The following is a 23,412-nucleotide window of genomic DNA, read 5'->3' as shown; positions in this document are numbered from 1 at the left end:
ACAGACGGCACAAAGTTTTACAGTCTCTTTTGTGTCTGACATCAACTGAACCTAATTATTAGGTTGATCTCGTAGTGATGTCGAACGACATGAAGTCCGCTTCGATGGATCTCGGAGGATCTCGGTCGTGGTGCAGAAGTGAAAATGACGTCAAAATCGAGTTTGGTTTCGGTGTACCTCTGGGAGCAATGTCAGCGCACCCTGTTTTTCACTCTGCGTGGGACATCGGGTGGTAAGTCTTTTATCAACTAACGAAAATGAGGTTTTATTAGTTTAACATGTGTATCTGTGTTTTTCTTTGGTATCGTAGTTTCCAAACGTTTTTCTGCTTTAAATTATTCGATTGAACTATCCCATTCTTAGCTATAGTTTTTGAAAAACCGTTAGGTGTTTGAAGACGAATGTAAATAATAAAATAAATATACTACAACATTACACACATCGCCCCAAAGTAAGCGACGCGTATTTAAGGCAACTAAGATCGCCGATGAATATATTTTATGAACATAATACACATACATACTTATAATACACAAATAAACACCCAGACACTGAAAAATATTCATGTTCATCACACAAACATTTTCCAGTTGTGGGAATCGAACCCACGGCCTTGGACTCAGAAAGCAGGGTCGCTGCCCATTGCGCCAATCGGCCGTCAAAAAAAAGTTCATTTACTACTTGACAAAAGGTCCAATTGATTTGAAATTATACTTTATTCCAAATACTTTAATTGGCTCGACCCGGGATTCGAACCCATGACCTCGTGATCTATAGTTGAACATGCACAAGACAAACAAAGCAGTTATAATTAACGTAATTAATTGGATCCAATTCGAATCGGATCGGTTAAATTGGATCCAAACAGCTCAATGTCGATAAGTTGAATGAGGCCTTCACCAATATGGTTGAAGAAGAAGTAGAAGAAGAAGAAGAAGAAGAAGAACTTCTTCTTCAGCCTTTTTCATACCTAACCGACGAACTGAAAATACTTAGTATTCGTAACTTTGCAATACACCTATAAGAGCGGGTAATCTGGCCTATTTTCGTGCACACGTATAAGAACTATGAAAGTGTGTAAACTGGCCTATTTTGGTACACACGCGACTCGCTACACTATCGCTAATTACAGGTCTTTGGTGTAGCATAATAGCGGTAATAGCCTGGTGGTTAGGACTCCGGCTTCAGCTTCGGCGGGCCGAGTTCCAATCCCAGCACGTAACTCTGCAATTAATATATCAATTGCTCAAACGGAGAAGGAAAACATCGTGAACCAACCTGCGTGGCCGAGAGTTCTCCATAATGTTCTCAAAGGCTAGTAAAGTCTACGAATCCTCACTGGGCTAGCGTGGTGGACTACGGCCTAAACCATTCTCGTTATAGAAGGAGACTCGTGCCCTGAATGGGTTTATGATGATGAATTAATTAATTAATACACTTTTATTCTGCACCAAAGAAAAAAGTAGTTACAGACATAAACATAGAGCAAGAGAGTACAATTTGGTGGCCTTTATCGCTACATACCGATTTCTTTCAGGCTAAGGGGGAAAAAAACATAGAAAAGAGGTAGGTGGTGTAATAAATAAGATATAAACATATATGATGATGATGATTATGACTTAATTTTTACTAGATTTTGTGATATAAGGTATGACATCAAACGTGCACTTACTATTCACTTAATATTCCTGCATAAATAGTGTACTTCGTTATCAGTAGAGCTTTGTTTGTTTGTTTGTCTTAAGTTTCATTTTATATAAATTAAACACTAATACAGAGGAAACTTAAAAAAATAAAAATAAAATAGAGCGTGCAAAGGCGGTCTTATCACTAAAGCGATCTCTTCCAGACAACCTTTGACGTTAAGAAAAAATGAAGGAACGGGTTGGTGAAGCAATTTCAGTGTAAAATATATATATTTATATATATACAACATATTTTAAATATTATACATAATATATATAAGTATATACATATTTAAGCAATATACTACATACTAAATTATTACATAGATAAGAAATGGTTTTCCAAACGCTTCTTGAATACATTTAGGGATTGAGCCTGACGTATGTCAGCAGGCAGGGAATTCCAGAGTATGACACAATTAACCGTAAAAGAGTTACTATAGTATTACTAGTATGTCTAGTTCTTAGTTTTACTATATTATTTACTTTGTGTGACTCGTCCGGAAAGTACTAACTTCATGCTTATTTCTGCCGCCAAGGAGTATTGCTGTGTTTCGGTCTGAAGGGTGTCGCTGCCGATGTAATTACATATGAGGCTTAACACCTACGCTTTAGTGTGATGGATACAGGCGGCACTTTGCAGGTCGTGCTCTTCGCTTGAAGTGTTGCTCTGTTTATAGACAATGCTTTTCAACTGACAATAAGGTTGACCATCTACTTCCGTCAGTCACATTAAAATAAATAAAAATTTATCAAGAACGCTTGTTTTCAAAATTGACTAGGTTCAAATTAAACCTTTTTAACCTAAAACACGAAATGAGTAGGTACTACCTTACTTATGAAGTTAGTGGAAATTAATGTAATTAATTGTTATTTATTTTTTATTACTCGTTGCATGCATTCATTACGCTAATAGGTGGCTCGTCTAGACGGTCGTGTCACCACTACCACCTACCCGGTGGTCAGTGATGGCAAGAAATTACAGCGAAACATGGAAACCAAATCGATTGCCATGATGCGACCGCGTGATTGAACGCAAACCATTTTATTGTCAAGGATACAATTTCCCATTGAACTTTTAAAACAATGTATTTAACTAGCTCGTGCCGGCGAATTTGTCGGCTTTTTTTTAAAGAAATAAAACTCACTTTGTTATGTCATACGGAATGCATTTTACCCGTGACGTATCCGTGTTTTTTCGGTTTACGTCTACTAAGTTATTTATGCCATACGAAACAAATAGGTTGATACAATTTTTTTCTTGAGATGGTTATAATTTAACCAGACCTACATATTTCCATCCAAGGTGCCTAGACGAATTGGTGGTCGCAGTAGAATATAGTATCACAAAGGACGCCGCTTCACGTTCTTCGTTATATTCTCTTAATCACCTCGTACGACTCCCGCGGAAAGAGGAGTGGTGGTGAAAACTTTTCTGATCTATATAAGCAATCCAAAAGGTCTACGTTTCTGTTATAAAATAATTCAAATTCAAATTTCCTTTATTTCAAGTAGGCCTAATAGCACTTTTGAAACGTCAAGTATGTCTGTTTGTAGTGACTCTGCCGCCGGTTCGGAAGGCAGATTTTACCGAGAAGAAGCCGGCAAGAAACTCAGCAGTTGCTCTTTTTCAACATCTTTTTACAATTTAACTATCTATGTTCTATCTTGTATGAGATGAAAGCGGAGCGGCTTGTTTCTAGGCAACCTTGTCATTAGGAAATTCATCAATAGTATAATAGTAGTAGTAATAGTAGTAACCTCGATGTATTAAATGTGTTTTTATACATTCTTTAAACTTATGTAATGGTAAATCTAATATTACTTTCGGTAGCATGTTATAAAAGCATATACTCAGCCCCACAAAGTTTTTCTGTACTTTACTAAGAAGCTGCTGATATCACTAATTTATGACCGTTTCCAGTAAGTCGATTGTTTATATCTACTTTTTGGTGTGAAGAATCTATAGGCGGAGGGTAAACCTGATTTTTGGCGTGGCGACACAGGCCGTGGCGACGCATCGCCACGCTGTTTGATTGAATTTTGTATTTTGTATGCAACAAAAAAAAAAATATTAATTTTGAAATAAAACAGTCATTATTAACCGAATTACAAAAAGGAGTGGTTATCCATTTGGTTGTATTTTTTTTTAATTTGTGGAACAAATTTGTAATACTTTATCTTTTCATTATGCAATATCTGCAATGATTTACGGAAAATAATTTCGATGTTTCACATCTGCCAGGTGTCGCATGACGTCTCACACGATTTTTTTTAGATTAATGTTTTGTTTTACAATGATTAAATTATTATAATGGCATATTCAGAATGGCAAACCCAAGAACTGTGTATTTTGGTTTCCATTTATTAAGTTTTTGTGACCTTTGACAATGGAGTCACGCAGGTTCTATATACAAAAGAAAAACGATGTGTTATTCAGTAAATGGTATCTATTTTAATATTACCAATTCTATTAATTAGAATTGTTGACGCAGTTTACTAAAAGCATTATTTTAGTAGAAGCGGTGATAGTTCATTGTGTAGGACTTTAACATCACTTTCGAGGGGTCGAGTTCGAATCCTAGCACGCACCTCTAACTTTTCTAAGTTATTTGCGTTTAAAACTCACGCGCTCCACTCACTCACTCCCCACGCTTATCACCTGCGTGAGGAGGTACAACCTTGAGGCCCGTACCCTCCCATTGGCCGAGGCTACCAGGACATGACCACCACACAAGCCCACTAATTTTAGTGGTTACATTATATTGTTATCGCAGAATAGTGAATAATCTCGCGGTACTCGCGACAAGCAGTTTGAAACGGTCGTTTTATTTAACAAGTTTAAAATGGGCGACAATTGAGTATAATACCAGCTACATATCAACACTAAAAATAATTTTGCAATGGCCTTATGATGGACAGGATTTATGATTCCTATTTGGTACAAGGATCACTTGAATAGGGTTGTCACATCAGGCGAATAAATAGAAATACACAGTTTTTGCTCATCTATGTATGTATGTCAAGTATATTTAGAAATATTTAGAATACCTACACAATATATTTTCTGTACAGTGAACGATCGGAACTGATAACAGTAATAATATACCACCGCCACACCACTTGCTCTCGCTATAAGGCTTTTCTTAGCACCGCTTTTAGGGTTCCGATTCTCATTAGGTACAATAAATTGACCCATTATATGAGATGAGAAATCATAAAGATGAGAAATGACATGAGAGGGATTAGTTATTTATTTTATTACACTATCTACTAAAAAATAATATTCCTTACATCCTGAAACTAACATGAATTTGTTTAGACGCTGCTCATTTGTGGCCATTGGAATATGTAATGTCTAATTACGAGTAGTTTAAAGTTAATCTTCATACATTTAGCCTTTAACCTTTAATAAAATAGGTGTATGTATAGGTGGGCAGTATAGTAAACAATAGGTGTCACAATAACTAATCCAATGTACGTAATTCTGCACCACGAGCCATCGCTTCGCCGAGTAGGTTAGGTAGGTAGGCTTCGAAAGACCGGTATGGCTCTGTGTCATGAGAAGAGAGATTAGAAATATGTATCTGAAAATCATTTATTTCAATTCTCGTGTTGAAGATCGTTCGTTCGTTCAAGTTTGGTTACTAGGTTAAGTACGTTTTTTTTTTAATAAAGTTGGTATAAAATTGGCTGTACATGAACAACAGACATAAAAACTTAGATCGACGATTTTAACTAAAGCTGATAACAAAGAAATAGCTTGGGAACTTATTACTCATGATTATAATTGTATTACAGCAAAATCATAAGCCAGTGTAACTGCATGAAGCAATGGGGAACCAAATCAATTCCTGGAAAACCTGACGCAATGCAACCCTGACTTTTATTGTGACGTTATTATGTCAATGAAAATTACCGCGTGGGTTCCGTCCACTTGAATCTGGATGTGTCTCGTTTAGTGCCAATAATATTAAGCACTTTTGTCCTTAGTCTTTATTAGGTTACCTTTTATTATATTAAACTGCCAACGATTTCGTTTCGGGTTTTTCGATACCATTGTTTTCTCGGAATATTCCGGCAAACAATCTTTGCAAAATGTCGTCAATATTGTCGTAGAACTCAGGCATGTAGGTATCCTCACGATGTTTTCTTTCACGGTTAGAGCAAGTGATATTTTAACCTAACCACGCAAACTTATAATTCCTCTAAGTGTTGGTAAAAACACTGATATTTTTTAATAATAATAATATTAAATTTTTCATTCAGGCATAGCCCATATACAGTGCACTTAACATTTTAAAAAATTAACATAAAAAGAAGCACAAATTAAATTAAAAATAATTAAATAAACACGAAACAAGTATAAAAATAAATATAGAAAATTAATATAAAGTAAATGTTAGTAACAAAAACCACTATACCGGTCCAACAAAATTTGATGTGGCCCTCCTATAGCCCGTGTGTGCACCATTCCAGCACCTTCAGAGAGGGCTATTCAGCTTATATGTGTTTAGGAGGGTTAAATAAATTATTCTCTTTATAAATATAAACCACATTCTCCTCTCCTTTTTTCTAATTTCTAAGGTTGCTGTTTCGGATCGCTATTAAGCTATAAGGCCGGCTCTTGTATTCTCTTTCTTTCGTCATTTTTCTGTTTTTATTTTATTTTGGTATATGGTAATTTTTTGGTATACATCTAAAGAGTATAATAAATAAGTTCAGAAAAACTAAAAAAGAAGAACAGACACTTCAAGTACGTAGTAGGATACAAAAGGCGACCAGGCAACCGTAGGATTAGGAAAACTAAAAAGATAAGAAGAGGAGAAAGAAAGAGAAGAAGTGTGGTTCACTGTCAAAAACATATGAGCTGACCCACACACATACTAAGCTAATTCACCACTACTGTCTGCCCATCGGTGGGACTTTAATAGGTCGAGAATGTTGACCGGAAATCAATTTAGATACACACTAATTTAGCTAGATTAGTATTAAGGCAAATAAAACATTGAAGTCATTATCAATACTGTGTTAATATTTTTAAAGGGCAATACCAAATGTAATTAGTAATCACTAATTATCTCAAAGGGGTTTACAAAAAGTGCCATTGACCTGATCGATAGCATCAGTTCATTGACCCGCAGTCAACGGCCTTTGACACACATCCTGCAACGCCTGTAAACTTAGCCCACTTCCGTCAACGGACTTACACAAGTTGAACGACCTCGTGGGCACTTTATAATTCAGTTGTGATTACCGGAGGCTATTTTTTTAATTACAGATTGTACTTACAAAAGTGAAACAGGCCTTTGTAACATAATTGGATAAGGATAAAACAAAACTTACTTTTACTTAAAATAAGCAGGTACTTACAAGTATGTAAAAGTAATCCAAGTGTAGGTAAAAATACTTTTTTTTTTTAAGTTTTTTATATACTTTGTCGTAGGTAGTAGAGCTTTTTGTGACAGCTCGTTCGGGGACGTGATGAGAAAAGAGAGAGCGGCACATGACGAGATGAGAGATATGATATGGACCCATCACTGGGAATTTGAAGCAGAAGTTCAGCCGCGATGGAGACACTCCGTAAATAAAAAAGTATCGGAGTTAGAAGTTAAAAGGCGCGCGGAGCAAGATGCTAGGCGTAATTAGATAAAGGCCAGACCATCGCCGGCCATATATTTCAATATAATTGGTGGAGTAACTGACGTGCTGTTAATGTGATCGCACGTTTAAAACAAAGAGTGGTTATGCCAGTCACTTATGAGCACATCAGGTACGCTCATAATAGCTTGAAGGAGTCGCTGTGGTCGGATACGGCCAGGAGGATATATATACCGCCATGATTATTTCTGCCGCGAAGAAGCATTGCTGTGTTCCGGTCAGAAGGCGTGGTAGCCGGTGTAATTACGGGCACACGAGGCTTAACAGCTACGCTTCGGGTTCATGCCCTGCAAACTGTTGGTCTGTTTGTAGGCGATGGGAAACCAGCAGGTGGGCCATCTGCTTGGTGTGTCAAACTTTAAAAAAAAAAAAATAAGTACAGGACGTCGGCCGTGGGTAGTTACCGACAAAGACGTGCCGTGATGCAATTAAGCGTTCCGGTACGATAGGATGTAGAATCTATAGGGTTTAATATAAGTATCATACCCACCAGTGGCGTGCACTTCATACATCCACAAAAGCACTGCATACCCAAATTATTTTATATCACTCGTATTAACCTAACACCTAATCTAACCTAACCTAGGGGGTTAGCCCGCTTCCATTGTAGACAGCATCATCACTCAATATTGCAGTCAAGGTTAGTCCTTGATTGCAATATTAAGTATACTTGTAGAGGAATAAAAAAAAGTATAAAAACACTTGTAGTGCAATAAAAAGATAGAGTTAATATACTCGTAGTGAAATTAAAAAAATGTGTAAATATACTTCAAATAGTTGAAATAAAAAAGTGTGAATACGCTTGTAGTGAAATAAAAAAAAGTTGAAGCGACAGAAAATAGCAAAAGGGTATGACAAAATAAGTTATGCAAGTTAATTTTGTTACTGGATTATTTTTGTAACTCTTAAATTCCTGCGATACGGCGTATGTGGCTTTATAAAATGAACACATAAAATGACTGTAATGTGATGAAACTATATGGTTACTATGTTTGCGAAACCTTATCAAGGTAAAAAAATAACTTTAAGTTAATTACTTTTAAGTAATGCGAGGTCATTTGAGAAAACAAGGTTTTATTATAAACATACTGAGATATTGTTGTTAACACATAAAAATATTTAAAGTTTACTTCGGTTAAAAGGAAAGGTTCATCGGCAGCTTAGAGTTCCGACGTAATGTTTCCTGCCTGGCGGGTTTTCACAGGATATATTTTGACGAGTGTACTCAGGAACTTCATAATCTTGGGCACCATTCTACCACGGAGCGAAGGCGAGTTACAAACAGCGAGATGCCGTGAACAGTGGCATCCTTATGTGGTTGATATTCAGTCAACATGTACTTTTTTTTACGTATTACACGTTTTATCTATGTTTCTAATACGTAACGTTATGGTTTGAAACGCTTTTCCGGCATCGGTGTTTCCAGACATAAAACTTGAATGCCTTCAAGGCCAAAGTGAAAAGACATTTTCTAGGCATTCACGCCCCAACTTAGACATCATTGCTTTCCCTCAGGCATGATAGTTGTTGAGCGTAGGCCTATCTAAATTAATTTGCTAAAAATTTGTTATTTCTCATAACGTACATATTCCGCTGTGTGTTGAGGGTAGAAGAAGAAGAAGAAACACTTTATTGCACGTATAACATACAGAAAAAGAAACAGTTAGGAGTATACATTACTAAATGTAGACATGAAAAGGCGGCCTTATTGCTACAAGCAATCTCTTACAGGCAACCGTTGTAGATAGGACTTACAGCAAGAGAACAGGATGGATGATGTCCAGCATGTACTGGTGGAATGTAGCAGATACAATTTGGAGCGACTAAATGTTATGCGGCGGTACAACATCAGCAGATTTAAAGTAGGTGCTCTAACGAGCCTTCTCTCTCAACCGACCACAGAAGGTGTCAGGTCTGTTGTTGAGATATTTTTGCGAAGGCAGCAATAACAGATTGTATCTGTTACATTTCCATTATAGTAGGTATTAATATAATAATGAAGTTTTTTGTTTCGTAGTTACTTAAGGGATGATGGGGCTGGCATATCCGTGTTATAAAAAAAGTCCCAAATAAATAAAGATAAAAAAAAAGATGAGAAGAGTGCCAAGAGTGTATATAATTTAAATAAACATACGTAATATAAATATAAAATATACATAATATATATAAATATATAACAAACATAATACATTAAGTAAATTTAGGTAGATCAGAATACAGTTGTCAAAACCACTCTTCCTGCTGGTGTCGTACGCGGCGATTAAGGGAATATAACAGAGAACTGGAAGCAACGTCCTCTATGCATCTGCTACCATTTATTGCGGTCACCAATCCACCTGCCCGTGGTTATTACGGGTAAACCCTCCCGTCGGGAGAGGCCTTTAGTCCAGTGGACTGTTACAAACATAGATGATGATATACGAAGGTTACACAAGATTTATGGCAAAATAGAAGAACTGGGTCACTAAAGTAAAGTAAAGGATCAACAATACAAATTTCACATAAGAAGGTCAATTATAATGACCTTCTTCATCAAAATGTTTAACATACCTTAGCTGCAAGTCATAAAGCATGTTTTCCCTTGACACAAATTACAAAGAGAAATGCGTAGTGGACTCTACGCATAGGGTGTCAAACGATCTTATTGTCCCAGGACTTAATACTCAGTCGTATGTTGGTTAAGGCTCGAAGGCCTAGGTATTTAAATTATTTCTGTTTGAAACATATTAAAGACTTCGTCTTTCAAGGGTTCGAATTCCATAAAATATCACTTGTTTCAACGGTGAAGAAAAACTTCGTGAAGAAACCTGCATGCCTGAGTTGATGTATAATCTTCTCAAAGGCGTGTGAAGTCCAATCCGGACTGGACCAGCGTGGTGGACAAAGCAAAACCTTTCTCATTGTGAGGAGATCCGGCCCTGTAACAGCCGTTTTTTTTTTATAAAGAGAGTCACCTGATGTTAAGCGATCACCGGCGCCCATAAAAATCTGCAGCACCAGAGGCGCCACCGATGAGTTGCCGTCTTTCAAGGAGATTGTTTATCCGCCATCCCCATTAATACCCTAGATTGTATTTTGGAGGAAACACGTCAGATGGGATATTGTTCCCCAATTTGCAAGTTCGCGGTAGAAATAATCTGATATTTAACTACAATAAATGACACTGAATTTTATTTGGTAATGGGTTGATATTATTATTATTAGAGATTTCCTCACATCTTTTTGCTGGACGCTACTTGCTTTATGCGACTTTCGACTCGTATGCACTGCCCATTGCCACTTCTGATTCTGAACTAGCTAGCTATGTTAGTACCGGATTACTAAACATCTTCGCATTTTTGATTTGATCTAACAAAAATACTTCAAAGTCTTATAGTTCAACTACATACCCATAAACAATCACACAAACTCACAAACTAAAAAACAAACCAAAAAAAAAAAAAAAAAAAACCAATACAAAAAAAAAAAAAAACTTTACCTCTTTATAATAATAGTATTAAAAATACTTATTTGTATATTCTTTCATTCTTTCACCCTTTCTGCGCATCAGTAGTTTAAAAATAGGACACACGTATGCAACGTTTTCCACGACTGTACTGGTCCGGCAGAGCAAGCGAGCATCCAGCGTAGCATCTTAATAATTTGAAAGCGACGCTTGCATCACGTGTAAACATATGCAACTTTCCTGAACTTATGTTAATAGATCTGAGATTTGAATCATTCACAAGGTGTCAATGAGCATTTTATATAAGTGGAATTAAAAACGTTTAGAAACGTTTAGAAGAATTTTTTATCGAAGTAAGAATTGCGATTATAAAACACCTGCATTAACTTTTAAACCTATAATATTATATAGTATTCTCTATCGCCAACTGCACCGCTAGCATAGGCAGGAGACAATTATCTCCCCGGGGAAAGGATATAAATGTATCTTCTCCCACAGCTTTATTAACTCTCAGAGCATTGGCGCACAAGTGGAAAAAATATCCAAATAATATATGTGTAATAATAAACGGGGGTAAACTTCTCCTAGTCTCGGTTCCCGTGTTTTAGCAGGTGGACACGGTAATTATATCCCCTCAGGGGATATAGTAAGCCCCTGATAGGGGATATAATCGGGGATGTAATTTTTGTATCCTGCCTGTGCTAGCCCTGCAGGACGAGTTTGTTTTTTATGAGGCTCATAGTTAGCGACCATGTTTCGGAGCAATAGACGCAAAGCAAACCTGCATCCATGGCGGCGTTCAAGCATGGAGCCTGCGTGCGACCAATGACAAGACTCTTTCTTAAACGCGCGGTTCTTTTCTAACTATTGATTCGTTCGGCGCAATATTGTACGCGCTGCCTTTAATCATCACTGGGTTCATTTCACTTCATCGTCACCATCATATCAACTCATTTCATGTGTCCACAATGACAAATGTTTAGGTCGGTAGTCCACCACGTTAGACAGGAATTTCAATTGTCCTGCTTTAAATAACCGTAAACATAGCAGTACTACTTACGCATAGAACCACAAAGTATGGCCTACGATGTCCGCCTCGTTGGTTTCCGGAAGCCCGTTGCCATGGCGACGAAATCAAAACAGAATTGCCAAAACTTTTTTTATTCCCCTCCGTCCGACAGATGACACACTTTACAATAATTCTAAAAACAGTTCAGAGAAATTATGTGTTCGTGACAAAGATTTTACTCACTTTATTTTCCATTTAAATGTACTTTTCCACCGCCCAGAGAATTGTAAGACGAACCATGGATTTTGGTTTTGGTGACGCTTTGATCCCTAATGTTTCTGGGTTGCGTCAATTTTTTGAACATGATCCTTTTTTTGGGTATGTATTTTATGGGTTTCATGTTTTTGACTATTGGTCTTAGTATTATATTAATGAATTCCTTATTACTATTGGTAAAGAGTGTTGCTAACTACGGGTATCAAGGTTGTTATGTAAGAGTTCAAATAAAACTTGCAAATGTCTTTCAGCACGCATATATAAATAAATTAAGTATATTTGGATGTAATACGGGGTCAAGTTTATTTACTTTATTTCAAATCGCCGAAAGAAGTTTTTAAAATAATCCAAATAATTATAATACTTGCGTCAATGTTTAATAAAAAATGCTGGTTTGAATATTTAGTTCCGCACTAAATAATACTTCAACCAAATCTTTAGTTTCGTCAAAGACATTCGATACAGTTGCAGATACGCTAGATAACTGCGCTTCGTTTAATTTTATTAAACCATTCATTAAGCAACATCCTATTCATTCAAAAGTTTACAACACTCCTAGGAGCACCGAGATTCCACCTTACTACTATTTATTACTTTGAGTATACCATACTAATGAATTAATTACTTCAAAGGGTAGAAATAACTTATATTAATTATTTACAGACGCGCTGATTTGTAGTGGAATGAGATTTTTTTATCACACTCGATAAATAGTTTGTTTGACTTCAAATAGACGGCCGACTGGTGCAGGGCATCGAACCTGCTTTCTGGGTCCAGACCGTGGGTTGGATTCCCACTACTGAAAAATGTTTGTGTGATGAACATAAATGTTTTTCAGTGTCTGGGTGTTTATATGTATATAATAAGTATATATGTATATTATTCATAAAAATATTCATCAGTCATCTTAGTACCCATAACACAAGCTACGCTTACTTTGGGGCTAGATGGCAATGTGTGTGTGTGTATTGTCGTAGGTAGTATATTTATTAATAAATTAAAAAAAAAATATCACTATTCGCGCCGTTCAGCTATAAATAGAATTATTATTAGAATCGATATTTTATGTTTTATTAGTTGTTGTTACGAGTAGTTGCCTACAGCATTGGTAATTCAATGAGGCAATTATTCATTTAAAGTTCTCATGTAAAGTACGCATCAAAAGTGCCACCTATGGGCCCATAGGTGGCACTTGAATAGAGATATTTTCCCGGCAACCGAGAAGGCAAAAATGCTTTAAGGGCTGCGCTTTTATAGAAATGTTTGCCAATAAAGACGATTTTTATTTATTTTTTCTTTCTTCCATTATAAGCTTGTTCTCTTAGCTTTAAAGCGGAGAGTAAATTAGTGAAAAAAAAACTAATCTTATGTAATGTTGAGCTTCCATGAGGGTGTCATAGACACCTTGTGACCCCCATTACACTCCCTTTAAATAAATAATATGAAAAAGAGTAATGGAATAAAATAAATATTTTATTTTTTTCAGTCCAAGTTCTGGCTTCCACCAAATGGCCAGGATGATGGACCGCATGATGTCGGAGAGTTTGCAGCCGTTTGGTTTTGCGAAGCTCTCAACACGTCGGGGAGGTGACAAGAAAGATGATGTTAATCCCAGAGACGGAGTGAGAACGGAAAAGAGTGTCAATAGAAGGGAAAGAGCAAGGAATTCTAATGCCCATGTTGATAATGGCACAAGTCATCCGCCCACGCAAGGTAAGTTGAATGTACAGAGTTAAGAACATACAGAATCCGTGTACAAGACTAATTTTGAAGAATCAAAAACCACTCCACTTTTGTAGAGTCTCGAACAAACGGATAGTCACTTTATATCATTTAGCAGCTGACAGTAATTATTTAATGATGCGGTGGTAGCCCAGTAGAACTTCGACTTCACTTTCGTGAAGCCGAGTTCGAATCCCACGACACATTTCTAACTTACTACGAACTTTGGCAATTAATATCGTCTTATACTACAAGTATAATAATAGTCAAAGTCAAAGTCAAAGTCAAAAATATCTTTATTCAAGTAGGCCCACAGGTGGCACTTTTGATGCGTACATAAGAATTACACGGTAGTGAGATGATGGCGATAACCACATTCGTAAATTTAAAACTAAAGCTACGAGGGTTCCAAACGCGTCCCGGTCTAAGAAGAAGCCCACAACAAACTTAGCCGGGTGTTTTTTTTTTTTTTTTTTTTTTGTTATCGCCATCTCACAATGTAATTTTAAATTATTAGAAGAGCAACCTGGTTAGAGCAATAATTTACACCCAAGCTTTTTTATCGTTTACGTAGTCCTTTATACTATAATAGGACTTTTCTATAAGCTTACGTTTAATACAAACTTTGAACTTTTTAAGAGACATCTCCAAGATGTCAATTGGTAGTTTATTGTAGAATTGTATGCAATTTCCTTTAAACGAATTATGAATTTTATGTAACCTAGTATATTGCACTGTAAGTTTATTCTTACTTCTAATGTTTAAATTATTGCAGTCACATTTTTTCTTAAATTTAGAAATGTTTTTATGGACGTACATTAAATTTTCAAATATGTACTGACTATACACTGTCATTATTTTAAAATCTTTAAATTTATCTCTCAATGACTCTCTCGGACCCATTTTGTAGATAGAACGAACAGCCCTCTTCTGCAGCACGAAAATAGTGCTAATATCAGCAGCATTACCCCAAAGTAAAATTCCATATGACATAATGCTGTGAAAGTAACTAAAATATACCAGTCTAGCAGTTTCTACGTCGGTCATATGGCGTATCTTCTTTACCGCATAGGCAGCAGAACTAAGCCTGTTCGATAAATTATTTACATGAGGGCCCCATTGAAGTTTAGAATCTAACGTTATTCCTAGAAAAACTGTCGTATCCTCCAGTTTCAGTTCCTCATTATTAAGTAGTACAGTGGTTTTTTAATTTGCGACGGCCTCCCAACGCTGTGAATTAGGCTTTAAGTTCCCGGGTTGGTCGAGTTACTAACCTACCGAGGTAGACGCGCCGCTAAGCAATTTAGTGTCCCGGTACGAAGTCGCGTAGAAACCGATTAGAGATATGACTACCATACTCCCAAAAAGGTTAGCCCGCTACCATCTTAGGCTGTATCACTAACCATCAGGTGAGATTACAGGCAAGGGCTAACTTGTAGTTTAATGAAAAAAAAGTACAGGGTAAAATCTGTAAACTGAATTTGTAACTAACTGGTATAACATGTGCCCTTATATAAACAAATTTGTACAGAAACCTTGCCGAGTCCGACTCGTACTAGACAATTTCTTTTACAAGGCGTCTTACAATAATAAAATATACTTAATCTGTAATTACAGTCGTTAAACCAACTCCAGTGAACACATTTCAAGAGCAACCATTAGACCAGGCCAAGCAGAACAATCCTACAACGGAAAAATGGGCGGGAACGTTAAGAAGGCGCGATCCGGACATCCAGCCAACTTTACCATCAATAGTTCCCAGGAAAGCATCATCGACTTCCGTGAGCAGCGGCAGGAAAACTCGATCAGTTGACAGAGCACCAAGGTCAAGAAGACAACTCGTACCAATCAAACCCATCGTGAGAAAGACAGATGTACCCGCAGAGGGAGACATCACTATGCTAGAAAGAGACGAAAGGATTTTCAACACCTCGGGATATGAAATACATCTGGTCGAGACTCTCGAGAGGGATATTCTACAGAAGAATCCAGATGTTCGCTGGCGAGACGTTATCGGTTTGGACGATGCGAAATCCGTGTTGCAAGAAGCCATGGTACTGCCGCTAGTAATGCCAGATTACTTCAAGGTAATTTGATTGTGTTACGTGAATTAATATATAGTGAGCGTAAAGTGGTGATAGCCCAGTAGGTATTGCTTCGACTTCACTTTCGTGGGGCCGCGTGTGTGAACTGAGGAAATCTGCACGCCTGACAGTTCTCCGTAACGTTCTCAAAGACGTTTGAAGTCTATTAGTCCACACGTGTTCGATTGCGGCCTTAACACCTCAGAGTGAGAGGAGACTCGTGCCCTGTTGTGGGCCGGTAATACGTTGATATGATGAGCGTGGAAGACTTGTGGTGGCGGCAGATAAGAATAGAGTTGTCACTAACCCTCCTCATCTCGCGGATGTCGTACGAGGCGACTAAGAGAATACAATGGTTGAATGTAACGGTGCTAGTACTACCATCTACTGTGACCACCGATCCGTGTGCTAAACGTGGTGGTGTTAAAGAATTTTAGTACCGGAGAGCACAAAAAGCCGTCGGTCCCAGTTTTTATCACTTGCTTTTGACAAAAGTCACTATAGCCCGCTAACTGACCTTGGATCAGCGTGGTGGGTCTATAGTCTAAAACCCCTCTTATGAGAGACGAGGCCTGTGCCCAGCTGTGGGACGGTAAAACTGCGTAGGCCCAGTTGATAGAATGAGTCGATGAGTAGATACTCATCAAAAAGTAGCGGATTCGGAAACTGACATTTAAATTTTTATGGGGCGTTTAAATTTTTACGTATTAGTAGGAATACTAAAAACTGCTTGGCCATATTTCAGCAAGGCTGCGATGATTACCCGCCAAATTGTCATTATGTGACCCAGTAGGTAAAATATCAAACTGAGAGATTAGCTGGAATACACTGCACATTCTATCTAATTCTCTCTTATACATTTATGTGTTTGTTCCTTTATATTTATATTCCTAGGTAAGTACATATTATTCAGTTACCATGGTAACAAAAATTCTTATTCTATCGCGCTCTCTCCTATGCATTCATCTATTTGTTTCTTTATTGTGTCGTTTCTAAAGAAGTTTCACACCAAAAAAACACAAATCTACATAAAAGTCTTAAAGAAATATTAATAGCCTTTCGCCTTCAGACGTTTTCTTTTAATTTGGCGTTTACCTTGTACAAATTATTAAGCGTGTAGCGTGAACTCTCACAGATTGTGGTAATCTCTCACGCGAATCGCCACTTTGAACTAGGCTAGAGTAAGCAGTTTTGCCGAATAATTGTTCTTTTCCCTTTTTTTTCATCGATAACTGATTATAGAAGTTGGCCGTTTTTAAGTGGAAACTGCGGATGATTTGACCCACTTTGAATTTAGCTTATTTGTGTTGCGTCCCTGATATTAATGAACCGGGCATAAAAAGTAACAAGGGTTTAGGCCTTAGTCTACCACGAAGGCCTAGTGCGGATTGGTAGACTTCACACGCCCTTGAACGCCATGCTAACATTATGGAGAACTCTCAGGCAATGATGTTTCCTCACGATATTTCCTTTTACTGTTAAAACAAATAATATTTAATTTCTTTATTCATAAATAACTGCGAGAGGTTGTAGGTACGTTCTGGGGATAGGAATAGTGTAGATAACGTGTAAATGAAAACCGAAATATTACTTCACAGGCTTTAGAGGTACTAATAGTTTTTTGTTAAACCACTGCCATATTTTTTACTGAAAGAAATCATATACAGCCCTAACACCACATGCAAAATTAAAATCAAGTGACTCCTGTCACTTTATTAGGTAAGCGTCGCGTAGCGTAGGTACTATGCACGTGTCGGTCCCTTATCTTCAATAGGGTTATCAAAGGTAAACACTTAGAATATTTTGAATTAGTCTGTATGGAAATAAAAATATGCTTCTTTTGATTGGGTGATTCCTTATAAAATATACGTATGCACCAGTCGACAGTATTCCGTAATTTCGTAACACTGTATACCTATTGGTGTGATATAATATTAATATATTATCAGGGAATTCGCCGTCCATGGAAAGGCGTCTTGCTAACCGGACCTCCGGGTACGGGTAAGACTCTCCTCGCCAGAGCTGTGGCCACGGAATGTCGGACTACCTTCTTTAATGTGTCTTCCGCGACGCTCACATCAAAATATCGCGGTGACTCGGAGAAACTGGTCAGACTTCTGTTTGATATGGTATGATATAATATTTTAAATACTTATTTTAATAATTTTTTGTTGGTCTTTTTTATGATTTATTTTTAGTGTTCTGATAATATTCAGGTAGTACTGGAATGTAATTAAATTCGTAAGGGATTTAAATTTATATACAAGCTAGCGGTTTCTGACGTGTTAAACAAATAATGTGTTAAACACTAATTTTTAAAAAATAATAAGATAAATTGATCATGTCCCCGTAGCCCCATATTTTTTCTAATATTCGGGTATTTAGTAATGTATGTATTTAGTAAATAATACAAAAAAGTTAGGTCATGATTTATGATCTAAAAAAATGGTTTTAAATACTAAAAACTAAATAATATTTCCGATTATGTTGCAGGCTTCCTTCTACGCTCCCAGTACAATATTCCTGGACGAAGTTGACTCGCTCTGTGCAGTCAGAGGGGCTGATTCCGAGCACGAAGCTTCTAGAAGATTCAAAGCTGAACTCCTTATACAGATGGATGGATTGGCTGCTGTATTGTAATACATTTTTAACGCTATCGTTTTAGAAATTGAATTCAATGTTATGATTGTGGGGATTAAGGTTGAAAAATCAATTTTATAAGTTATATTGGTGTATGTACCGTATATATTTTCAAAAAGGGGTCGTATGGCTTCTCAATTTAAAAGTGACGTTGTCAGTGTAGTATTTCGAGTTCGTGAAATACCGACAAAAAGAACAAGAAAGCGGGTAGTCAGATTCCGGCCGTGACATCCAACTTGACATCTCGTACCTACGCAGTCCACGATCCATGCAACTGGGTCGAAATATCGACAAATCCAAAAATATTATCGTAGTATACCCGTTGAACTTATTTAAGAAAAGTTGCAAAAATAACTATTATTGGATTGAATCAGGCGTTACTTTGCGGAATTCCATGATATGATGTGATAGAGGGTACATTGCCGAAGATCTGTTTGGTGTGGAATCTAAAGATTGAAGAAATTATAAATTACACCATGCAGATATAAATAACTATTATTTCAGTAATCAAGACAAAGTGATCATGGTGCTAGCGGCCACAAACCATCCGTGGGACATTGACGAAGCCTTTAGGCGACGATTTGAAAAAAGGATTTACGTGGGATTACCGGATGGTATGTTGACAGCCTAGTACCTAGTGGATAGGTGTACGGCTTCCCTTTTGGGGGGACCGAGTTCGATACCCGGCACGCACCCGGTTTTCCTTTTAGAAATTATGTGCGTCTTTAATTACATCCATTAAATATTAACTTACTTTAATGTATATGGACATAACACTTATGATGCGCCTTCGCTCCGGGCATATTCCATTAAATTAATTTTCTTGCATGATGAAAAAATTTTATTACATCCATATTCTAATGGAATGTGCCCGGAACGAAGATTACCGACGACAGCACTTTAATAAGCTTATTCTAAGTTGGATATTTTAACAGTGTGCTGCTGTACATTCAATGACAGTCCTGGCTACTGCTGTTTGTAGTACTAGTACTTAATATAGTTATACGTAATGTAACATTACAGAGAGGCATACTCGCACAGCTAAAATTAGGATTAAGAAAAAAATTTAATGCTGAATGAAATCATCGTGAGGAAACTGTCATGCCTGAGAATTTCCAATAATGTTCTCAAGGCTAACAGGTTGCAAACTATACAGGTTGAGGGAGCACTACTATACAATAGTCTACCGAAGAGATTTTTTGCGAGAAATCTTTTAAATCATTTAAAAACAAGTTATATAGCATTGTTTAAATTTTTTATAAACGCGCCACCTTTTGTATTTTTGTGTTTGTTTTTTTTTGTATTACACTGAACTAGATAATATATTACCACACAACATTTTAAAATACAAAATTTTGTTCTCGAATTATTCTACTCACTGAACTGTGGAATGCACTCCCAATAAGCATACGACAGTCAAGGTCACTTGACATATTCAAAAATGCTGCTAAAGCCCACTATCTTGAGCAATAAAGACGACAGTGATTAACTCTTACTCATATTTAAGTATGTATCGTACGTTTATTATTTTTTATATCTATTATTATTAGTATTTTATGTGTGTAATCTTGATAAGTACTAGTGTGTAATTGTTCGTAAGTCTGTATATAATAATAAAACACCCCACCAATCGGTTTCCTTTGGTTTTCCTAATCCTAAGGTTGCCTGGAAGAGATCGCTACTAAGCGATAAGTCCGCCCTTTGTATCCTACTTTTTAAGTTTATTTTTATTTTTTCTATTTCAAATAAAGTGTATAAATAAATAAATCACTTCTATATTGTTTTGTGTGCTCATTGTTAATACGTTATATCATTTGCATTACAGAAGCGACCAGAGTGAAATTGCTAAGGACATGTCTTCGTGAAGTGGCGCTGGGTGACGACGTTGATCTATCAGAAATGGCGGCGAAGCTGGATGGATACAGTGGTTCTGATATTAATAATCTTTGCAGGTAAATGTATGAATAAATACATTTTTACTGTACACTAAAGAAATAGTAGTTCCAGAGATTTATACACACTAGCGGTCCTGCGCGGCTTCGTACGCGAATGAGTCGACTTAAAAAAAATAGTATGTCAAATATAAATGATTACGAGATTCCAATATAAATGAACTTGATCAATTTATCTCCACCGAAATGTATAATAAATTTCATGAAAATCGTTGGAGCCGATTTCGAGATTCCATTTATATGTACAATATACAAGCATTGCTCGTTTAAAGGTATAATATAAGATCGAATGTAAGAGGGTACAATTTGGTGGTCTTGTTGCTACATAGCGATTTCTTCGGGGTCCAAAGACGGTGAAGGAAATAAACACAGATGTGTTCCTTCGATGTTTTCCTTCACCGTTGAAACAAGTGATTTTTTAATTATTCAAAACGCACATAACTTAGTAAACTTAGAGATGCATGCTGGGATTCAACCTCGGCCCCCCGAAAGTGAGGTCGAGCTCTTACCCACTGGGCTATCATCGCTGCCATATTAGGCAAACACGAAAAAAAAATTGAAAATTTGAATTAACTGCTATTCATTTTCCCGACCCGGGGATCGATCATCGAACCCAGTACCTCGTTATCTTAGTGGAACATGCTCACATGATTTTAATTTGGCATGTGATGTTAGGGCTGTATCTGATTTCCATCAGTAAAAACGATGGCAGTGGCTTACTCAAAAACTATTAGGTTTTCAGTTTCGCAGATAAGTCTTAGAGACAGTAAATTACCTCGAAAGCCTTTAAGTATTATTTCAGTTTTCATTTACACGTTGTATACTTAACCGTTTCCAACAGGGACGCATCAATGATGACAATGCGTCGAAAGATAGCAGGAAAGAGTCCGGACCAGATCCGTCGCCTAAAACGCTCTGAGCTTGAAGCACCAGTGTCAAAGGACGATCTCAATTCTGCGATAGAAAAAACCCGGCGCACCGTGTCACAAGCGGATGTAGCGCGTTACAACAGCTGGATACAGAAGCACGGCTGCTCCTAGCATAAAGCCACAGCGCTGAAAGCGCTGCTGAGGTGTATCCGCAACTCGTAGAAGTAATGCAACTTGCGAGACTAGTGTGCGGGCGGTTTGAAAGACTTTTGACATTTAAAAATAATATCGTGGTTATAATTATTAAGTTGGTAACTTAATATCTTTTAATGTAAACTGAAGGTAAATGGTTCTATAACGTAGGCTTTTTATGAATAATATTTGTATAAAAGGAGAAGGATATTCAGTTCTAGTGAAAGTTGGAAAAGTCACATCGTATGTATATTGTAGATTGTAGTGTATGTTCTCCTCCGAAGCGACTGGACCGATTTTGATGAGTTTATTTTGTATTTTAGTAAGTTTTTGGATAATTTAAATTCACAGTTAAACTGCTATCCGATTCCAGGATGTTTAATGCCGCAAAGGGAGACGAAAACATCCGGCCCGTTATTGTATTAACATGACCTAAAAGCAAATGCTAGTGGAATGTTTTTTTATGAATTACATCTGTTACACAAGGACGTCAAATATTACGTTGACACGATAGGATGGTCGTCAATAATTATATGAAGATCTTAGATGATAGAGGAACTCCCCAAGGGACAGCAGCAAATCATTTGAAATCAGTGCTTTAATTATACTTTTAACCGTTACTTACTAGTACTAGATGTATGTATGTATACTCATTGAAAGTGCCAGGGCGCAAGCAAAGCCCAGGATACGTACCGCAGACGTCACGCGCAGACTGTGTACGTTGCACTCCTCTGCAGCCATAATTTACTCATTACCCATACGCTAGTACTATACAAGTGGAATTCGGTTTGGCTGCTTTTACACCCTATTAGGTGCCACAGTGAACTCGCAGCACTTAAAAACGCCATCTGATGAAAGTAATTTGAAGTGGTTATTCCCAATTTTAATTTCTCCTTTACAACCACCAAGAGGAGACAAGAAAAAAAAAAGTCGAATCCAGCCAATTAGTTAGATATATACCTATTGTTAAAACTATAATATTAAAATATTGTTGTTTAAACTTTTACACTTCTCCTTATATAATATTTCATTTTAATTCTTACTTGACCTTCTCGGGGTAAAAGACTTAGTAGATTTTGATAGTTGGTAAAAATTTAATATTCGATTTACGTGCTTATTACCTAAAGTTCTAAGAATTTTGTAAAACTAGCGATTTCTAGAAATAAAAGCAACTGTGTTTTGAATAAAATAGCTTTATTGAGGGGTGGCGTAAAATGTGTTTTTACAACGTTGTCTGTCGATGAAATGCGCTTTGTAAATTGATATAATACTAAGTGCTTTTTTTAAAGATGTGAAATTGAATAAACGCGTTCCTGTTTTTATATAGTTTTTTTTGGATAGCTATGGAAACATTTAACTCTTAGAAGTTTTTTTTTGTTAGATTGATAAATATCTGGCATAATCTGGCCTAATCCCTGTACAGTCCGTACGTTATAACTTGTCCCATATATAATATAGGGGATAAGTTATAATTGAATGGACTGTAGATCCCACACTTTTCCCATTATGGCATATTGACATGTAGCACTAACCAATAAAAATTGTCTGGGTATTTGTTATAAATAGGTGTTCTATGTCATGTGTTACATGTTACATTAGGATGGGCTTCAATATTACGAAATTCGTGTCACGTCTTTTATGAATGCAATACCACAGAGGGTCTTCATTGTGGGACCAAGGTGTTTTTATAATGTAAGCAAGATATAGTAAAAGTATAATTTTAAAAACTACTTATTTATATTTTGATGTCTATGCAAATCCATAACATCAAAATAGGTACGCTTAAAGCCGCGCATTTATTAGCGACAAGTGTCTCAGGTTTGTTTACCCCCAGTAAATACGCGGCTTTACATACGATTTAGCTTGCAATCGTTGTC

At 36.8% G+C, this 23,412-nt stretch overlaps 1 protein-coding gene across 2 annotated transcripts; it reads left to right on the top strand.

Moving 5' to 3' along the window:
* The first annotated feature begins 48 nt into the window (after positions 1-48).
* Positions 49-22,857, top strand: LOC120626285 (katanin p60 ATPase-containing subunit A1-like). Of its 2 annotated transcripts, none has more exons than XM_039893731.1 (8): positions 49-232; positions 13,563-13,789; positions 15,416-15,885; positions 17,832-18,011; positions 18,376-18,518; positions 19,027-19,136; positions 20,348-20,474; positions 21,316-22,857. In XM_039893731.1, exons 1-8 carry the CDS (start codon positions 78-80, stop codon positions 21,512-21,514), a joined length of 1,611 nt encoding a protein of 536 aa, XP_039749665.1. In that variant the 5' UTR covers positions 49-77; the 3' UTR covers positions 21,515-22,857. The 2 variants fall into 2 exon arrangements, with proteins under 2 accessions (XP_039749665.1, XP_039749666.1); XM_039893732.1 differs by lacking the exon at positions 49-232 and adding an exon at positions 11,973-12,178.
* Positions 22,858-23,412: the final 555 nt, after the last annotated feature.

This window comes from Pararge aegeria, chromosome 9 (genome assembly GCF_905163445.1).
Source record: "Pararge aegeria chromosome 9, ilParAegt1.1, whole genome shotgun sequence".
Taxonomy (NCBI): domain Eukaryota; kingdom Metazoa; phylum Arthropoda; class Insecta; order Lepidoptera; family Nymphalidae; genus Pararge; species Pararge aegeria.
Note: the sequence above shows the minus strand (reverse complement) of the source record. Positions and strands in the feature narration are given on the sequence as shown.